The 17,386-nt window shown below is 44.1% G+C and overlaps 1 protein-coding gene across 1 annotated transcript in view; it reads left to right on the top strand.

Moving 5' to 3' along the window:
* SND1 (staphylococcal nuclease and tudor domain containing 1) overlaps positions 1-17,386 on the top strand; it is a 442,168-nt gene that overhangs the window by 29,620 nt on the left and 395,162 nt on the right. The window contains exon 2 of the mRNA XM_019646123.1: positions 13,532-13,681. Within this exon, the coding sequence (XP_019501668.1) occupies positions 13,532-13,681 (150 nt within the window). The remainder of the gene's footprint in view (positions 1-13,531; positions 13,682-17,386) is intronic.

The raw sequence follows: 17,386 nt of genomic DNA, 5'->3' as shown, positions 1-17,386 counted from the left end.
GTGAATGCTGCTGCCGAGTGCCATCCAATGAAAGGGCAGGGATCAGGAAATGGCGCCTCGAACCTTAGTTACAGTGTGTGACAAGTTTCAACTTGTTCGGTGCAGTCCATCGGGTGTGAGCTACGGTTGAGAGAAGGTGTGTTTTAAACTGTGCTGTAAATCATCCTCCATCATGACAATGCTCCGTGTCACACATCGCTCCTGGCACGGCAATTTCTGCCAAATAAAAACGTTATGGTGTGTTCTCATCCACCTTATTTACCAGATCTGGCAACATGCAAATTCTGGCTCTTTCCCAAAGTCAAAATGATTGAGGACGTCAAGGCAGCTATGACAGCGCAACTAAAGACATGAAAGAGGACTTCCAGAACTGCTTCGGAAAGTGGCAAGAATGATGGGATAAGTGTGTTCAAAGCAGGGGGAGGAGTATTTTGAGGGGGATTAATGGCAGTGTGCCTTTTATTTACTGTAATACATTTTAAAAAAAAATTTAAACATTCACCCATATTGTTTGATCACACCTCATAAAATGGTTCTTTGCAAGGAACAGTCCCCTACTTGACCTTGGCACCTTTGTAAGGACAGGTGACTTACATCTCAGTCTGCCAGGCCTGTTTGTGGTTTACATCTGTTGTCTCAGCATAATTATCAGTAACGCCCCATTTTCACTCTCAAAAGTGTCTTGATTTGAGTGATAAAATATATGTTGAGTGGGTTTAGTAAGAACAGTCAAGTCTGGGAAAAAAACATGTGGATCGGCAGAGTTCATAGCCCAATATAAACAGAAGGTGGATGGCTCTGTAGGTCTAGCTACTGGGATGGCCTGAGAGGAGGAGAACCTTGTGGTTGAGAACGCCTTCTACGGAGAGTAGGCAGCCTAGACTTGAGACCCCACACTGCACACTTGATTCTGGGTGAAGCTGTTAGCTTGAGGCGAATAGCTTTGTTTTAGGATGGAAAGGGGAACTTGTGAATTTAAATACTGATGGTTTTCTTGGAGAGTGAGTGGGTTGGAAAAATCCGATGTTATATTTTCAGGTCAGTTTTTGTTTTAGAAATCTTTTCCGGGGAGATGGTGAAAGTGACAGGTCTTGACACAGGCAAAGGAATGAATGGATGAGAATAGAAGGCAGGAGAAATGGGGAAGCACGGTGGGAATACGCATGCTCTTCAGAGCAGCTGTGAGCTGTCTGATTCAATGTGCAAGGTGAAGGCAACTTGCCTAAAGTGACTGAACGTCGCTGGAAGTTTGCAGGAAAGGCATGAACAGGAAACGAGGCTTCTAAGTTTTTGTTTCCAGTCTCTGGAATACACTAATAGAATGTTAGTGAACTTTTAAACCTTATGATTTCTGTTCCAGGAGGGAAATTCCATTGTATTATATAGCCTTGAATACCAAGGGGCATTTTTATTTTTGGCATCAGCCTCTAAGAGGGAATCATGCTAAGCGTAATTTATCTGCTTACCTACTAGGACTCTCGCCGGTCTTCATGAAAAGTGGTGCGTCCTTTTTCCTCTCCTTTTCCTTCTTTCTGTCTGTGTGGAAGACGAGAGGACCTGGGTCCTGGAGTCCCGCTGAGGTCTATTATTTTGTGTGCGGTAATTGCCTGTGTTATTACTCTTGGCAGGTGAGCCCTTTCACAGTCCAGAGGCCAGGAGGCTGCCTCTATTACTTAAAAGCCTAGTTATCTTGTTAAACTCCTCTCTAGTGAGCGCTTTAGACTCTCCTGAGACCTCCTGCAGGCTCTCTCTGGGGCACAGGCCCAGCTCTGTTAACCCTGCCCTGCCCTGTGTTCATTAGTCATTGCGATTCTAGCCGGAGAAGAAGATCTTTCCCACACAGCCAGGCAGTGTAGGGCTGTTAGCTGGACTGCGCGGTTCCATTTACTTCTCAGGAGGTCCTGCATGGGTGCTCTCAATGAAAGACCCTGTCTTACTCTCTTGTCAGAAGAAAAGGTGTTTCTTTGATTATCAACAGGAGAAGCTGACAGCCAATGTAGAGACAAGAATAAGCTCGGGACTCATGATCTGGGGAACAGGAACTCAGAAAATTGATTTTTGAAAGTGGTTGATGGCACAAGGCTGATGGTAAAGATGCCCCGTGCATCTCAGCTGCCCAGAAACTTGCATTTGAAATTTCTATGCTTTATATGTTAAAAAAGTTCATTTATTTTGTTATTCATTGGAGAGAGTTCACCCCTCACCAAAAAAAAAAAAAAAAAAAGAGGGGAACCACAGAGCTGGACATTATTATGGGTCACGTAGGACAAGTATAATATTATGGGTATTTTTAATAAAAATGGAAGAGCAGTCTTTTCTGGGCAGCACTTGGAGTGATGCTATCACAGCAAGTTCCAGATTTTGGCCAAATGGCCTTCTGTTTCGCTTCTTGAGGAGGTGTTCAAATCTGTGTGTTATGCTGGAGAGGGTGGGCTGAGGCACCAACATATTGTGGAGGCAGGAGTGACCACTTGCTTTTGCTTTGTAATTATTCCTTCATGACAGTCTCCCTAGGATTTTAATGATAAGGGGAATCCCTGGGATGGTACGTTAATTTAGCCGTCAAGGACTCTGAAATATTTATGGTAGATTTGTGATGTTTACTTTTTTATTTTGACATCTAAATTTGACTATCAGCATTTCAATTAGGAGAAGTTTCCAAATAGGTTTGGAAAATAAAATTGGAAATTTACTGCTTTTCATGGGTAGCATAGAAATTGAATTACTTCCTCAAGTAATTCAAGTCCTCAGGTAGGGACTTTCTACAGTCAGCCCTGCATATAATCCAAAATAAGTGCATTAGATATTCTTTAGAGATGATTCGCTCTGAATAGTATTGAGTGTTATGCTCAATAACCTACCTTCCCTATTGCTGTAAGTTCTATAAAAATGCACGTGACTTGACAGAAGCAAGCCTGAGAAAGAGTGAATGCCATGCTCTTCTCTAGGCTGTTTCAGGACCCGGGTACACTTTGATTTAGCTGTGTCTTGTGTACAGGCCTCCGACCCCCTTTTATCAGTGGATTATGATTTGGTATTTTGTGCAGTTGGCTCAGGGACATTGTGATGGCAGTGCTGTGAGGACAAATGAGAGATTGCAGCAGCTACAGCCATTGTGGCTAGGAATAGCTGCTGCCTCTCCCTCCCTGAATCAGGAATTGGGGCTGCACTTCTCTCCTTCCTCTGAGCATGGGAGTTGGGGAGAAGGAGGAGTTAGAGTTAAGGGGTGTGTGTGTGTGTGGGGGGGGGAGCTGGGCATACCCAGCCATTAACTGGGTGGCCTCTGCGGTGCAATCTCAGACTGTCCCCCTGCCTGGGCGACCCCTGCTTCACCTTCCACTTGTCCCTGAAGGGAGGAGGGAAAGTCCATTTGCTATCAGGAGCACTTTTTCTTGGGTTTCCTTAACAGAGAAGAAGACCCATGTCTTTGGGGAGTGGTTGCCTGTGTCTGCGGTGCCAGACATGAATTCAAGAGAAATCAGTCTTCACCCTTTCTCTCATGTACATGCCCACATGTAGGAGTTCTGAAACCGAGTTGGCATGTTGACAAAATGTGTGTGAACAGAAAAACTGCCTCAGTTATTTGNCTTGTCTGTTCCCCTTCCCCCAATTCCCCAGCACTGTTCCCATCCCCCCAATTCCCCAATAAAAATCTTAAAAAAAAAATAAAAAATAAAAAAAAATAAAGAGCCTCCTTAGGTGCGCTGTCCAGGCTGGTTGACCTGGTGTTGAGAGTGCCCTTGGTGATGCAGCAGTAGCTGGGCAGGGTGGAGTTCCAGGGAGCCATGAGATGTGGCCGATGGCTTTTACAAAGTTAATAGTGACTCAGTTCTTATACCAGTACCTGGCCTGTGACCACTTTGCGCAGTGCCCTTAGAACACTGCAGCCAGCCACCGCCTGCTTTCAAATTCCTGAGCGCTGCCTAGGAGTGGCTGTGGCACAGGTTTTGAGTCACTGTCCACCACTAAAATTTTCCTGGGCTGTTGTGGACCCTCTACTGCTCTGAAAGGCCTCTGTGGCTTGTGGGGTGGGGCCGGCCACCCAGGTGCCCAGAGTGCCCCTGGCAATGCACCTCTAGGTGAGTGGGGTCCCAGGGAGCTAAGGGGTGTCGTCTGCTTGTTGGTGTTTTATACAAAGTCAGTGCAGTCTCAGCTCCCACACAGGTGCTGGGCCCGCAACCACCTTGCAAAGACTCCCTAAAAACATTACGGTCAGCCACCACTTGTCTCAGGCCCACAGGTACCCAAGAGCCGCCCAAGAAATGCTGCAGCATATGTCTTGTGTACCGCCCACTGGCAAACATTTCCCCAGCTGCCGCAGGCCGCCTTCCTGCTTGCTGCAAACAAGCTTTTGCAGCCTGTGGGGCAGGCCCAGCAGCCCAGCAGTCAAGTGTTTCCCGGGCGATGTAGCACCAGCTGTGTGGGGGGCGGGGACTCAGGGCATCACCAAGGCAGTGCGCACATGCGATTCCACCAAACCAGGGGTCAGCAAACTGCAGCTCACGAGCCACATACGGCTCTTTGGGTACGTTCCGTCTCAAAAGTTTGCCGACCCCTGAAAGAGCCAATCCTGTCCCTCACAACAATTTAAAAATTATTCAAGAGCCATAAATATATTTTTACATAATCACCATTATGTGAATAATATCTTTTAAAAATTTTATACATGAAACTATGATAGTTTTATTTTCATTTTGAATTTTACTTCAGAGCCACATGTACGTACCCAAAGAGCCACATGTGGCTCGTGAGCTGCAGTTTGCAGACCCCTGGTGGCTCTATCGTCTCAAAAGTTTGCTGACCCCTGCACCAAACCAATGCAGTCCTAGACTTGGCCCTTTGGGGGAGGACTTGACACTGAAAAGTTGGCACCTTTCTGTAGGCCATGTGTGTGTCAGGCTCCACACGGGGACAGCAATGGCTCCTGTCCTTCCAGATCTCGAGCTGAAGCCACACAACTCAGTCCTTCCCCTCATGTCCCTGGGCCTCCCGAGCTGCCACCCCTCCACCAGAGAGCAGATGAGTGCCTGCAAGTGAGTGAGTCCTTGTTTTGGCTCTACAAGTAGTCTTATTCCCCTGATCTGAGTGAGTATCCTCGAAAACCACTTTGTTTCTTCAGTATAGGGCAGAGCTTGGTACCTGGAGATCATTAAATAACTCCTTTTTAATTGCCTGAAGACTCCCAGGTGTTTTCACGTCTTAGTACTTAAAGGTCGAGGAAACTCCTTTGGGCTTTGGCCTCATCTGCTCTCTCCAGGTTCTAAGGAGCTTCATGACTAAGGAAGTGTGCAACTACCCAGCTGACATGATGGCATGAGGAGATGAGAGGCAGGGTCATGTGAGAGGTTTGACTTTTGTTCTAAGGGCTGCACATCATTTTTTTTCTTCTTGGATAAGAAGGTGGGGGTGGTAGGTGAGGGTAGGCATGGCTGCATCTTGCATGGGGAAACTGTCATGGTTAGAATTGTTTGGAAAGACTGAACCAAGGGGATCATGTTTGCAGCCTTTCAGTTAAATGCTGACCCCAACCCCGGAAATAGTTTACCTAAGGTTTCCCAGGCTTCAGGTGTGTGTGTGTGCCCATCATTAGTTTTAGCATATCTGAACACTACCTCGACTTTTAGTTAGTTTAAAAATCTTTGGGACAGTCAGCTATATTTTTGAAATTGACATATTTAAAAAGGAAACAATTTCACTGTTGAAAATGGAAAATCCAGCATTACTTGCCATAACAAGAAAGGACCTTTTAAAAAAACCCAGTGTTTTACAGAGAGCTCTGAAGGAAGTTTAACAAGTGGTGGAGACGTGCTAAACCCCTCCTGCCACTAAACTCCAACTTTTTCTGAAGAGGAAGGATTGAAAGAGAATTGAAATGGGGACAGTTCTTATGTATGTGTAAATATTAAATGCTGGTACCTACAGGGTTCATATACTACTTAAAGCAGGGTTTGTTTGGTTTTGTGTTTAAACAGACTGACCACACTTTGGGAAACAGAGACATAACTTGTGCCTTGAGGCGGAACTCAGCTGGTTTTCTGGGGTGGCTGGGGTTCACACCATTAGCTTCGCTGATGACTAGACACATAACCTTGGGCAAGTAATTTTACCCCTTGAGGTTCCGGCGTTGCCTGTACACGGACACAACAGTAGTCACCTGCGTGGTTATTGCCAACGAATTGAGGCAAGGCATGTAAAACGCTCAGCAGCGTCTAGCGCATGTGTGTTCAGTAGCCATTAGCTGGCATTAGTCGTCCAGCAGTTCCCTGTCTGTCCCCAAATCAGATGAAGATGAAAATGGAACTGGCTGAGGCAAAACGAGGGGCAGAAGGACACCTGGCTTTTTTGTGATGTTGTTCAGTTTAAAGGACTGGTGTCAGTTTTGAGGTTATATTCCTACCTTTTTTTCCTAAAACATCGTTGTTTTATAATTAATGTGATGACATTTGTTTTCTTGGATGTCCTTGGCAAAATAAAAAAGTGGATAACATATGAGTCCCTATTTTGGGGGGTTGGAGTGGGGGAACTTCACTGGTCTGTGAAATTTAAAAGGCTGGGAACCCCTGGCATGGCAGATACATGTGTACTGGCAAATGTGGAACTCTTCCGAACTTCAGAGGTATCAGCCATTGAACTATTGTTTAGGAAGGATTAACTAGTTTAGGTAATGTGTGGAAAAGGTTAGTTGTGTGTGAGTGCTAGTTGTTGCTTAGTGGCACAGGTGTGGCCAGTTAGCCAAGTTCTCCAAGTTCTGGCTCCTGCCCCCATTCTCCCAGCAGCCCTCTAGCCTCTGGTACTTTAGGCCTGGCCTGAATTTCATCACTCTCCTCTAATGCTTATCTCTGTCTTCTCCCACCCTCCAAAAAAAATACTTAGTAAAACTTGAAGTTGATATATTTAGAACAAATTTTTCGTTACAATGTAAGACATTTTAAATTTTCTTTGCCCCAAGGAGGACTGACTGGGTAATCCAAACTTGTTTGGGATTTTCTGGCCTTTGCCAACTCTCCAAACCCAGTCAGTCTCCCAGGTAAGAACAATATGTAGAACCAGCATATGAGGTATGATAAAAAAAAAATAGGGTGAATGTTTAAATAAAAACAAATTTATTATAGTAAAAGACACATTGACATTAATTACCCTCAAAATACTTCCCCTCGCTTCAAACACACTTATCCCATTGTTCTTTCCACTTTCTAAAGCCGTTCTGGAAGTCCTCTTTCGTGGGTGTCTAGTNGGTATTTTTAGGTAGAGAAAACACCTTTTTCAGAGGAGAGAGTCCTTGGTTTGCTGCTTTGTCACTCTGACAGCCCCTGCACGTGCAGCCTTGGGCTTGTGGCACTTGCTGGCTTCCAGATGGCACTATGGACCTTTCAGCCCAAGGACTTCCTTGGTTCTCTTTTTTGTGCCACGCAGGGAAAGGGCCTCATTCTACTTGTGTATTGTTTCTCAGAAAAAGCCTGTATTATTTTCATCCTTTGAAGAGTTATGTAGATTTCCCTGAAGGTCTGTCTGCTTCCTTCCTGTGACTTCTATCTTGTTATTTCTGGAGGACGTGAAAGTTGACAGCAACCCTCCATTCTGTGGTGAATCACCATGCCTGACTTTTTGGTTCTGAGTCAGCTACCTTTAAAAAAAAATTTTTTTTAAGTGTTGTTCAGCAAAGCATTTAATCTTCCTGCAAGATATAGAGCTACTCTTTAGTGAAAATACACATTTTTATGTCCCCATGTTTTTGTACTTTTATATTAGATCTTAAATTTTTTTTTTAATTGAAATAAATTCGCATACCATAAAAAAAATCACCCTCTTAAAGTATACAGTTCAGTGGTTTTTACTGTCTTCACACAAATGTCACCACTGTCTATTGCAGAATATTTTGATTGATATGCAACAGAAAAAGAAAGCCCGTACCCATTAACAGGCACTTCCTGTTCTCCCCTCCTTCAGCCATTGAGAACCACTCATCTGTTTTCTGGCTCTATGGATTTGCCTGTTCTGGACAATTCAGATAAATGGTATCACTCAGCATGTGGCTTTTTCTGTCTGGCTTCTTTCACTCAGCATAATGTTTTCAAGGCTCATCCAGATTCTAGCATCAGTCAGTGCTTCATTTTTTAAAAATTTCTGAATAAATTCCATTTTGTGAATATACCACATTTTATTTACCTACACATCACTTGACGGACATTTGGATTGTTTCCACTCTTTGGTGTTTGTGAACAGTGTTGAAATAAACATTTGTATACAAGTTTTTGTGTGGACATAATGTTTTCTTTTTCTTGGGTATATACCCAAGAATGGAATTGCTGGGTGATGATAAAGTAACTTTGTTTAACTTTTGAAGGACTACCAGACTGTTTTCCAAAGTGACAGCGTCACCAACAATGTATGAGGCTTCCAATTTCTCCACATTCTCGCCAATACTTGTTATTGTCTATCTTACTGATTATAGTCATCCTAGTGGCTGTGAAATGGCATGTCAGAGTAGTTTTGATTGACTAATGAATGATACGGAACGTTTTTTCATGTGCTATTGGCCATTTGTATATCTTTTTTTGGGATAAATGTCTTTTGAAATCTATCTATTTTTTAATTGGGTTGCCTTTTTATTGAGTTAAAATAGTTCTTTATTCTAGATACCAGACTCTTATTAGATATATGCTCTTGTCTTTTCATTTTCTTGATAGTGCCCATTGAAGTGCAATGTTTTTAATTTTGATGAAGTCTGATGTATCTTTTTTGGTTGCCTATGCTTTCTATGATGATGTTGTGTCTAAGAAATCATTGCCTAATCCGTGCTCACAAAGATTTACACCTATGTTTTCTTCTAAGAGTTTTAACTCTTACATTTAGGTCTCTGATCCTTTCTGAGTTAACCTCTACTTCACACCATATAGAGAAATTAACTTCATTCTTTTGCACATGAATACTGAGTTTTCAATTTTTGATGAAAGGATTATTCTTTCTCCATTGAATTATCTTGGCACCTTTGTTGAAATTCAGCTGACTATAAATGTATGGGATTATTTTGGGCCTTTTTGTAACATTTTTGTGTCCATTAGTTGGCTGTTCTCATTCTTTATATTGGGTCTTCATATTGGCAGATATTGCTAAGATGTACCTGTTACATCTTAACAGGTTGATATACCTGTTAAGCCAGTCCTTGCCGAGCTAATAAGACGCTCTCAGCTAATAAGATTTCATCCTCAGGACAAGATTGTTTGCTCTTGGGCTGTGAAAGAAGTACTGGCTTTATTGACATGCTTATGGATTTCTGTACCTCCCTTTCTTTGCCCTAAATATATAGTGTGGCTAGGTTTTTGTATAAGAATTATTCTGTCTTCTGGGATCTGTGGTCTGGAGGTTTAAGAGTTAAACACCAAATCATTTATCAGGATCTAGTGAAGTTCTAATGTGGTGTTGCTGTTGCTGGGCAACATTTTAGTGGCTGCCCATGATGCGTTTCACTTTAGGTAAGTCTCCCAGTAAACCTATAAGTGGGTTTGAACAGTTTGAGTCCCCATTTTCCTTCTCAGCTGGCTTGTTTCAGCCTTTGTCACCACCGGACTTGTGCCCTGAAGCCAGGTTCTCTGAATCATGCTGTGTCCCTCTGCAGCCTGTATTGACAAAGCTGAGAAATGTCTAATCCGTGGCCTCAATCAAACTGCTTCATTGTGACAGCTATTTTCACAAACCTCCTGCTGTATCAGGTACGGCCAAGATCGTTTTTCTAGAATGTCATTTTATTAATATAATTGGATAAAGCTGTTACCATATGACTTGCTTTCTATGCCCTATAAATTAGCAATTAAGGATAATTACCGCATCCATGAAAGTTTGCAACATGAATCAGTACTGCGTTGGCAGAACAATTACCCGTGACAGTTTCTTCTCAATCTTCATATTCTTCTGAAATTAAAATTCTCATAAACAAACAATATATTTTACTTTATTGTTTGTCTCCCTCCACTGGAATGTCAGCTGTTTAAGAACAGACATTTGTGTCTGTTTTATTTCACTGCAGGTTGCTACCTGCCTTGAACAATGCCTGGCACATAGTAGGCACTCAGTAAATTTTTGTTGAATTAAGAAATGATAAATGAATCAATCACTGAATAAAACTATAAAAATAATCAACTTAGGTCTTTCACAGAGGAAAAATGACTTGTTTTGCCTATGAGACATAAATTAAGTTTGATATATAGACCCTTGGTCTTTTTCATATTTCACTTAAAGACATTTTAAGTGTTTGTTTGTTTTTTTCTCTAGAAACCATTTCTCTTTGGCTTTATTTGGTGGGGAACCTTTGATAAGAGAAGGTTGTTAAAACATTTTGGAGAAAGAACTTGAGTAAAGAGCTGTTCACAAGCAGGGCAGGTGGAAGGAGTGTAACAGTTCCTGGAAGATGAAGTGGAGAAATCAGAAAGGAGGTGTAGTGTATTTTTGAATTATTGCAGATCCTATAAATAGTAGGAAGAAAACTAGTTCTTCCCTTGTAGACAGGTCTCTCTCTTCCTTCTGTGATGGGCTGCAGACAGCCTCTTCTACCTCTCTGCCAAGGCCATGGCCAAATGAGAGGGAGAGCATTTCAGAGGAAAGATGTACACATGTCAGTTCTTTCCTCCTGGGGGAATAGCGATAGCAAGAGCCTGCCACATGAGTAGCTATCCTTGTCGCTCAGGAAGTTGATTTGGTGGCTGCTGCTTGATTTTGTATATTCGCTAGTATGAAAGGTATAGAACAGCCTCTAAAGTAAAAGTCATCTCTCTCCAGTATTAATTTGAGCATTAAGTATTGTCTGAGTGGCACTGTTTGATGCAATAGTGTAAAGAAGTTCTGGTAACAGTTTTTAGAATGGCATTGGGAGAGAAGGGAGGATGTCAAAGGAAGTTTTGCAAAATTCCTAACTGCAAGTTGTTTGCCAAAGCCCTTATTGGGGCCAGGATAATAGTTACAGACCCATTGTCCCCCCAGGGACCTAGTGTACTAGGTAGAGGCATAAAGGTAACACCTTTCTGATATTTAGGGGGAAATGGGGGCCTCTTTTCATCAGTCATTCTGCCCTCGAGCTTTTCCGTGGCCATCCTTGGACTTGAGAAATAAGGATTGTTGCCTGGCCTGCGTGGGTCAGTGCTCACTTATCCGAGTTTACCTTGATCAGCCAAGGTGCGTTTTCTTGGAAACGGGCCGTAGCTGTTCCAGCTGGGCTTACCAAGAGGCACTAGCTCTCCTAGCAGTGCTTTACTTTTGTGAAGACTTGGCTGACACTGAGATGCAGGTACTGGAGACAGACGCCCTGGTTGTTCTGCTGTCGGTAGCCGGGCTCCTCTCAGCCCTGTTTGGAACCTGTGCGTGAATGATTCAGGTACAGGAAGGTATCCTCCAAAAGCATGTGCTGTTCTTGCTACTGCGGCTCGCGAAGAGTTAACCGTAACTGGATCAGATCCAAGCCCATTTTCTTCTTTGGCCCTTCTCATTTCAGGAACGTCCAGCTCCCTCTGCCCTCAGATACCTGTTCTTTCCCGGCTTCACTTTGTTTGAGACCTTGTCTTTTTAGAATGTCAGTTCCCTGGGATGATGCTGAGGGTGTGTGTGCTCGGGAGAGGCTGTTAGCAAGGCTGTTGTGCTGGAAGCTGTAGGGTTTAATTGCTGGTCACACTTGATCAGAAAGGATAAAAATGAAGAGCGTGACTCGTAACTGGTGAGGAAGACAGTCTTTTATCATGTGTGCCATGGCGTAGCCAGGGGGAGGGCATTTTTTTAGATCAAGGTCTGTGTGCTGAAGGTATTGGGATACTGAGACATTAACCAGAGCACTATTTAAAAAAAAAAAATCGGAACGTGTATATTTGTTGGACAGAGTTACTGTAAAAAGGTAGTTGAATGGGTAAATGAATTGTTTATTCAGACAAAGGAATACTATACAGCTGTGAAAGTGCATAAGCTAGTGTTTCACATCAACATGGATGAGTTTTACAGCACACCCCCCCCAAACCCCCGCCAAACCCAATGAACAAAAGAAGCAAGTCACTGATGGGTACATGCTGGAGACTCAGTTTATATAGAGTTCAGATACAGGTAAAACGAAACCATGTTGCATAGAGATATATACTTATTTAGCTGGTAAAACTGGACAGAAACCAAGAGAGGGATTATCACAGTGGTTAGGATAATGGTGGCAGGTGGGAGGAGGAAGGGGGAGGGGGCACAGAGGGAACCCAAGGTCCTGGCTGTGTTCTAGTTCTTCATTTGGGTGGGGGTTACTCAATTGTATCTTATTCTTTAACATGTACCTGTGTTTCAGTGCACTGCCATATTTATATTAATGTCTCACAATTGAAAGCCTTAGTTAAGGTGGAGAGGTGAAGGAGGAATGTCAGCCAAGCAGATGTGTATGGGAGCGGCTTCCCTGCATACTCCTTCCTTTCTTCTTTGATCCAGCTTCCTTTTCAAGGACAGTTCAAGTACAGAGAACCCCACGGTCTTGTCGACTGCAGGGCTCTATCTTGGCAGCAACTCTAGCCTTCTGTCTACTAACTTTTCAGCAGCCTTTCTTTTCTGTTTCTTTTTTTTTTCCAGAAGTTTATTCAAACTTAGTAACGGACAGTAATAAGTAAATTTCTAAAGATTTCCAGGTACTGTTAGCTTTTTTTTTTTGTCTGAAGCGTGGAATTGAGAGTCTTTCGGGCCTAGGAAGCCAGGCTTGAGCCCACCTGCTCGTTAAATCGTGCCTCACTGAGCAAAGACAACTTGAACTGCCTGGTGATGTTTGTCATTTTTTCATTACGCCCTTTCTCTGCTTCTCCCACTTGAAATCCACCTTCTCCCCTGCAAATATTTCAAAGTTTAAGACCTGGGAGCTTCCGAGCCCTTTGCACGTTTGCATGTGGGTTCTGTGCCTGGTTAGAGAGATGAAAGGAGCTGCTGTGCTTGGGAACCTTAAGGTGCTTCTTAGAGTCTTCTGTTCCCATCACTTGGAGCAGGTGTTTTGTAGATTACTTCTGTATTTCTCTCTTAGCGGAGACAGCTCTGGGCTTTGGCTACCCTGCTCTTTGTCAGCTCTTTCCAGGGCGTGTATAGGGACTTCTCCTTCCAGTTTCCCCTTTCCTTAGGCCTTCTTCCATTGCTGGCTTCTGCCCTAGAGTGGAATGTGTGTTTGGAGACACGGACTTCTTAATAACTGAACAGAACACAGGGAGTGGTGCTTGCTGGGATGAATTACAAAGGTTATTAACCTCCACGTCGCTCGTGCTCTTCACCCCGTCGATTTTATGACTTTCCTCTTGTTTATTTAATTCCTACTTATATTTCTGGGTCCATCATTTCAGAGTCTAGCCCAAGTGTTTATGTGGATATTTCTATTACAAAATTAAAGAAAAACGCTACACGTAGCCGCTCGTCAAATATTTGAGTGCCTACCAGCTACCAAATTCTGTTTGAGACGTTGGGATCCTGGACTGAACAATCCGCATCACGGCGCCCTTCTCTCTAGACGGCTAACTTCCTCTTCTGTCTCTCTCCCCACACGCAGGTCCTGTCAGGCTGTGCCATCATTGTCCGAGGGCAGCCCCGTGGTGGACCTCCTCCCGAGAGGCAGATCAACCTCAGCAACATTCGAGCTGGAAACCTTGCCCGCCGGGCGGCTGCAGCACAACCAGATGCAAAAGATACCCCTGATGAGGTAGGTGCTTCCCGAGGCCTCCAAGGCTGTGGACAGGTTACAGCCCACTCTCCTCCTTGACTGCCCGAAGCTGCTGTTGCTTTCTTTTCTGGGTATTGCGAGTCTTTTGATATTACAGGACTGGTGATGTTGGACGTTCCCTCAGGGCCTCACATCGTTTGTACGTTCACTCCTGGGCAGTAGCCCCGCCTTGGGGCTTTTCCTCATATCCTTTCCCAGGCTTAGAGCGCCTTCCGCGGTTGGTTGGTGTGTTCAGCCCTCCCCCTGGAACAGGTTAGAACATTTCCAAGGGAGTGTCGCTCATTCGAGGTTGGCATCGGTTATGGCAGAGCTCTTTTCTTAATTTATGCTTGAATCTCCACTTGCATTCAAACGTCAGAAAGATAGTCAGTGAAAAATCTAGTTCTCCCCAAGGACTACTGATGCTCCTAGTATCTTACGTCTCCTTCCAGAGATGTTTATTGCCTTTCCAAGCAGGCACTCTCATTTTCCTCAGTGGTAGCATACTGTAAATGCTAGGCCCATGCTTCATTACAGATTTTTAACCTGAGATCCATGTACCCCTAAAGGCGTTGGAATCCCATGCAGTTGTTTGCAAAGCTTTATGTAAACATGCGTTTTTAAGGGAGGGAGCGTTTACCAGTTTCTCCAGGCAAGCTGTGGCTCCACTGTTGTCAAGAACCATTGCGTTATGGTGATTTGAGAATCTCCTGGGCTCTAGCCCCACCGTCCCTCCATCCCCCGTCCCCCCACCTCTGACGTCTGGCCTCCCGGCCTTCTTTGTGGTCTGCCTTGGACTCCTTGCCAGGCCTAGTTTGACAATGTTTCGTCTTCTTGGCTCCTATAGTTTGAAACATCAGCTCTTGTCTCCCCTTTAGCTGTGCTTTGGCGATCAGAAATGAAATTTCTGGGTCCTAATGATTTGCGCTTTGCCCCAGCTTGATGGCTTTGAGCAAGCGGGAACCTCAGCTTTCCTCTGTTCCCTGACACAGAAGTGAAGAAGGAAAAGCATCAATGAGGATCTTTTACTTAGGAGAGCATTCAGTTTTTTTTATCTGTAATGAAAGGAATTTTGTTTGAATTGAGAAGACAGTGCAGCAATGTTATGGAAAATAGAGAAAAATCACCCAAAATTCTGCTTTCAGCAGCAATCAGATTCTTGAGATAATGACTAAATAGATCAAAATTCGCTTTTTCATTGGTCCTCCCTCAGTGAGCACAGTATTGGGAATAGTGAAGGGCTTAGCACACGCCTATATGCTTTACAAAGTACTTAATACATCTTCCTTGTGGTAATCACTAGGGTTATTTGTTGATTTCTCCTGTTACAAATACTGCTAGTACTGTTAGACCAGACACCAAAGATTAAATCTCAGCACTTTTCAAATTTGGGTGCTAAGTGCGTTCCTTGACCAACATTTTGAATAGTTCTTCTCCTTTCATTTGCGTGTTGTGTAACAGCTTGACTGCTTCTGAGAAGAGAAGAGTGTTGACCCTGGCAGGCTAGAGCTGATCAAGTTCATTTCCCCAGAAGGAAGAAGCAGTATAGCCTCTAGGAAAGAAGGGTTTTAATTTCCTGTTTTGTGGATGAGAATCTAGGGCAGAGAAACACAAGGCCAGTTGGAGCTTGTCCTAAAATATCTTAACTGTATCCTATGTAACAGTACAGTAAAATCTTACCAGAACTATCCTGGCTGAAAGAATACCATGTAACCTGATCCCAGCTCTGGTTAAAGTTTTATATATTTATACAATCCAGTGCTTTTTATTTCTTCCAGAGCAACTCAGTCTCACTACGTTTCCCCTGGTAACTCGTCAAACACTCCTGTGACAGGAAGCATTCGGTTGTGAGCTGTAGATTTCACTCTTGGCTCAGCTGTAGTTACGATTGCTCCGTCCAGATAGTCCAGTCTCCTCGACTTGCTGTGGTCTCTGGTTTTCCCGTACCAGGCCCTTGAGCTGCTCTGGCTCAAGTTAATGATGCCAACTGGTAACCCAAATCAGAAACCTCATTTCCCTTGCTCTTGTGTAAACTCCTCCCCCTGCCCCCCAACACCCAGGCCTTTATCAAGACCTAGAGATTCTTCTGCCTCCTTAAAACCTCTCTCCACCAACCTTGAAATGGCATTACCACTCCTGTTGTTCTTTGTTCAAGTCTGATGGTGTGCTTGGAATATTGAAATAAATAATAATCTCTCTGCCTTTAGTCTCCTTGCTTCTCCTCCTTTCTCTGCGTGCTCCCACATCTTTTGGAAACATACTTTTGTTGATTGCCTTGCTCAGTGTCATTCCCAGACGCTCCAGGGATTCCTCATTTCCTCTGTGACCAATTTAAATGCCTCAGTCTGGGATTTAAGCCCATTCGTGGTTTGACTTTTAGTCTTCTCTTACTGACCCTGCTCTGGGACGCTGAGTTCCAGCCAAGCTGAGGAACTCAGATCTAAGAGCCTCTTGAGTCCTGCCTGCTGGGGCCTTAGCTGGTGCTGCTCCCTCCGTCACAAGCTCCTGCTCCACCTTCTTTACCTTCCCCTAAAGATCCTGCCTCCTGCGAAGTCACATCTGACATCTTTCATCGTCCATTTTCGTGCTGTTATTGCATTCGTAACATTTCATTCCATGTTTCTATGTCTTGCTCTACTAGAGTGTAAGTTCCTTGAGAGGAGGGACCTTTTTCTCCCATCTCATGCTTAGTCGGTGCCTGATGCGAAGCAGGTATGCAGTGAATAAACATTTACGTGAATGATGAGAAAAAGAACCTGAGCATCTCTTCTTTGGGGATCAGTGGATTGTGCAGTGTGGTGCTACCCCTTCTCTCTGGCTTTCCGTTTATGACAGCATTGTTTCTGAGCGTATGGTCAGGTATTTTCACGTTCAAGTAAGAGTCAGGGACATTCGTGTTCATTTGCTTCCCCTTGTTTCACTGTCCCAAATATTGTTCACTTGATTATTCTGTGCCTTCCCTCCCGATATCTTCTTTCACAGAAACCCAGCTCTCCCAAGTCCTGTGGCAATAGAAGCAGCCCCACAGTATGTCCCAGCTGTCACTGCCCCGTTGCAGGCTAATCCCCAGTATTGCCTAGCTACTCCAGGCAGCCTGGATACTGCACTGATGGACACTAGGAATTATATATTTACCACGGAGTTATCGAGCTCCCGTTATGTGTGAAGCTCTGTTGGTTTCATGAGAAATATAGAAATGAATGTCACAGTCCCGCGTTCAGTGGAGCTTTTTTTTTTTTTTTTTTTTTTTTTCCATCCTGCCACCTGTTGGCAGCTCACGGCTGCTCAGCTTGGGCTGGACTCGAACCACTGTTGCTCAGAGCTCACACTCTTGAGCGAGCTCTTAACCAACTGAGCCACTCGGCCGGCCCACAGTGGAGCTTTTGAGAATTGGGGTGGTGGGGCGGTTGGGGTAGAGAGGGATTAGTTACATATACAGGTGATGCAGTGGATTGATAAGAAGAGGAGGGACAGGTAGTGTTAAACGTTGGGCCAGGCACAAAAGTAGTTCGCTTTACGGTTTTACTCATGCATTGATGTGGGATTTAATCTTGTTCCAGTAATTCAGGAGTCTGTCTGGTCCAAAGAAAAGATTGGAATTAAAAATCCCATTTCATCATGGTAGACTTCAGAACCTCGCTTGCGTCTGGGAGCGGAGGGCAAGCTGCCAAGTTGCCTACTGTTGGGCATTCTGAAGGGAAGGGG

This window comes from Hipposideros armiger, unplaced genomic scaffold (assembly GCF_001890085.2).
Source record: "Hipposideros armiger isolate ML-2016 unplaced genomic scaffold, ASM189008v1 scaffold_97, whole genome shotgun sequence".
Taxonomy (NCBI): Eukaryota; Metazoa; Chordata; class Mammalia; order Chiroptera; family Hipposideridae; genus Hipposideros; species Hipposideros armiger.
This window is presented reverse-complemented; position numbering and strand designations above follow the sequence as displayed.